Genomic DNA, 3,384 nt, shown 5'->3' on the forward strand with positions numbered 1-3,384 from the left:
TGGATCTCAATTCTTCAATAGATTTTTCATCTTAAACTTGTTTAAACTTTGCCATAGACCCTACATTGACCCCAAAATCCTGAATTAAAACCGATCAAAAACGAAGGTGGATTGTCAACAACTTTGACATGCAAATGGTGTACCTCTCGCATTCCTCTTAGATGGAGAGGAATCATCCATTTTGTTTTTGAAAACTGATAGTCATATAAGTAAGAAAGATTTTTCTAAAAAAATTATCAAAAAAGTAACAAGCATAATACATATATAATTGTTGAAAAAAAAGAAGATATTCACCCACGATTTTGATGGTTACTTGCGAAAAGTGAAAACATGATTGAAGGGAGAAGGTGAAATTCGAATTTCAAATTGAAAGTGGAAGAGTGATTTTAGGAGAAAGATATGGAATGAGGATAAGAGAGATAAATTTGATTTTGTATAAAATTATATACAAAAGCATATGAAGGGCTTTGTTGGTTCGGTATACAAAGAGGTGGTGGGTCCCATTAATTATGACAAAAATCTGAAACTATATTTACTGACAGTAAATAAATTAAACTATACCCTTATTGACTAATAACCTAGGGATGTTTGCCAGCTCGCGTAATTTTCCCATCAAATAATCGTATGAGATATTTATTCTCGCTAAGTTTATCAACTTTTTTGGAAAATGATAAAAAGAAGCTAAAGCATTAGTGTTTTGTATCCGTTGAGAAAAGATTCTTTATTCGTAAACCGGCTCTTCTGTCAGGTTTAATTTCACGGGATTCAGCCAATTGTCTTGATCATGACTGCTCTACTATTTCACAAAACAAAGAGTTCGAGATGTACTAGTATTATTATTTAGTAATTGCGTAGCTTCCTTTTTTTTCAATGTTTATTACTATACGTTGCTTCATTTACTTTGCACAATGTAATTTTGTTATCATATCACTTGTTAGATTACATTGGGTATGTTGTTGTCAAGATGTACTAGTGATTAGAACTTTTCATTTGCGATTGTCCTGTCAGGTTGTATATTACAAGTCAAAATGGCGTTAGACTAGGCTGTTTTTGATGTCCTTTTAGGAAAATGATAAAACAAAGCTAAAGCATGGAGGTTCTGTATCCATTAGACAGAGATTATTTATTTGTAAACCGACTCCTTTAGCAAGTTTTCACGGGATTTAGACATTTAATCAATTGTCTTGTGATGAATGTTGAGATGTACTAGTCAAAATGTTGCGAGGTACTTTATTGCAGAGAATGAAAAGATAAAAAGCAGTATTGATTGTTGGTGGTGGACCTACTAGTGTTAAACTTTACGCAGTAATCACTGTCGATTTTCCTCAGAAGAAGGTAACTTTGGTGCAAGATGGATCCAGACTACTAGAATTTAGAATGGTAAAAAAACAAGAATGCGGAAGTGAAGTAATAACACGAACAACTCGAGTGGAAACAGAACATATTTCACCTCGTCTGGGGAAACTATCAGAGAGGATTGCCATTCTCTTTGCACGGGAAAGCCACCGGGTTCAGAGTAGTTAAGGGAGATGTATTTGAAGGATCGAATCGATAATTTTGGAAGATTGAAGGTTGATGAAAATCTTAGAATCAAGGATCACAGAAACATATTTGTTGTTGGAGATATAACTGATATTAAGGTAACCACTAAACTGCATCTCTTTTTTCTTGAAAATGTATCCTTTTTGTAGTGACGAATCTTGTATGTGTTCATAAGAAAAGAAATTTGTCCATTTTTCGTGGTCTTAAAAGATCGTGAAAACGCGTAAAAGCTCTTGAATGGAAAATAAATGTGACTCCAGTTCCTTCAAAATCAGTAGTCACTCATGTATCACCAATGGAGGTAGTTGACAATTGAATCCAGTTTTCACCATTTATTTCATATTAGTAATAGTACGAAAAGAAGACCCTGCTCCAAGTTGTTCGAGCATACTGGTATTGAGTCTCTCGACCCTTTGATTTAGGATTAGTCAGTTCTACCCTTTGATTTTTCCCTTGCCATGTAGGTAATACTAGAAGAGAGTATCATTGGCCTAATAATGATTGGTTAATTGATCACATTTTATTCCTGAAATGACTTGGATAGTTATTAGTCTGAGTACGAAAAAAAATCATGGGGTGATTAATAATGAAAATTGTTATACAGTGATGTAATTTGTAATGACATAGATATTCATAATAAATTTTGCTAACTTAATGTGAATATTATATAAGGCACAGTAAAAAAAAACCTTTAAGTTTAAAACGTACACTATTTTAAATTGATATTCTAATAATTAGAGATAAGGGCTTAACTTATTAGAAGTCTAAACTGAGTTCTCTATATAAGTAAGACAGTTTGTACTTTGATTTGACATCTACTCCCTCTGTCTCTATTTATGTTGCACCGTTTGACTTAGCACAAAGTTCAAGAAAGAAAGCAAGACTTTTTGAAATTTGTTGTCTAAAATAAACCTTAGACATTTGTGTGGCTATAAATCATTTCACTAAAGGTAAAAGGAGAATTTTGAAGTTAAAATTAATTTTAATTATAGAAAGACGACATTCTTTTCGGGACAGACTTAAAAGGAAGAACATCTCTTCAACAATATAGTTGGAATTTGGATTTACTTGTCACTTGAATTCACTAACTTACAAACGAAACCCCCCATCCCAAAGTCTCTATATATGCAGAGCCAGTCATTTAAGCTTCTATTTGTAAATTAATCAATAGAGATAAAATATAAGGTCAGTTTCCCATTTCATTATGTATCCGAGGAATTGAAATGGAGATAATAGAAACAAATTAAAGAAGCCTTACAAATGCTTTAAATGCAGGGCGGTGAGCAGCCATTTCATACATACAGCAGCCTGGTCAAGAAATGAATGGATTTAAGACACAGAAGAAGCCAACAATGACATGTATATATCAAATAAACACGAGATTATTGCTACAACAAACCAGTGTCCTCAGAGTTGGGAAAGAAGATAACCTTATGAAATGAAAGGTGTGGTAACAGATGAATGTCTACAGAGAACTCCAATACAATTTGGCACCACATTCAAAGTAAGATATAAATGCACTTGAACCAGAATGGAGTAAAGGAGTTGCATACCTAAGGACCAAATATCTGATTTAAAACCATATGGAATAACCGTAAGAAGTTCCGGGCACATGTAATTGGGAGTTCCAACTACCTGGAATATAAAATAACACTATTAGCTTACTGAAACATCTCTTCCACTAAAAGTTTTAGCTTATTTAGTTCCATTAAGTGATATCTTTCATTATTTCTAGTTATTTTTTCTTTAGCCTAGCGGGTGGGGACGGGGGAGGGGATGTAGGCAAGGTCATCCCAAATGTAACACTCCTGAGTGTTCGCATCCTTGGTTCCTGTTTTCTCT

The 3,384-nt window shown here is 33.6% G+C and overlaps 1 protein-coding gene across 1 annotated transcript; it reads left to right on the forward strand.

Moving 5' to 3' along the window:
- Positions 1–1,261: 1,261 nt before the first annotated feature.
- Positions 1,262–2,051, forward strand: LOC125852029 (uncharacterized; the record flags this gene model as incomplete). The annotated part of the gene is made up of 3 exons (XM_049531771.1): positions 1,262–1,380; positions 1,542–1,640; positions 2,007–2,051. Coding segments are annotated over 3 exons (263 nt in total), but the record flags the coding sequence as incomplete, so codon positions are not given.
- Between the last annotated feature and the right edge of the window lie 1,333 nt (positions 2,052–3,384).

Source organism: Solanum stenotomum, unplaced genomic scaffold (genome assembly GCF_019186545.1).
Source record: "Solanum stenotomum isolate F172 unplaced genomic scaffold, ASM1918654v1 scaffold31692, whole genome shotgun sequence".
NCBI classification, from domain to species: domain Eukaryota; kingdom Viridiplantae; phylum Streptophyta; class Magnoliopsida; order Solanales; family Solanaceae; genus Solanum; species Solanum stenotomum.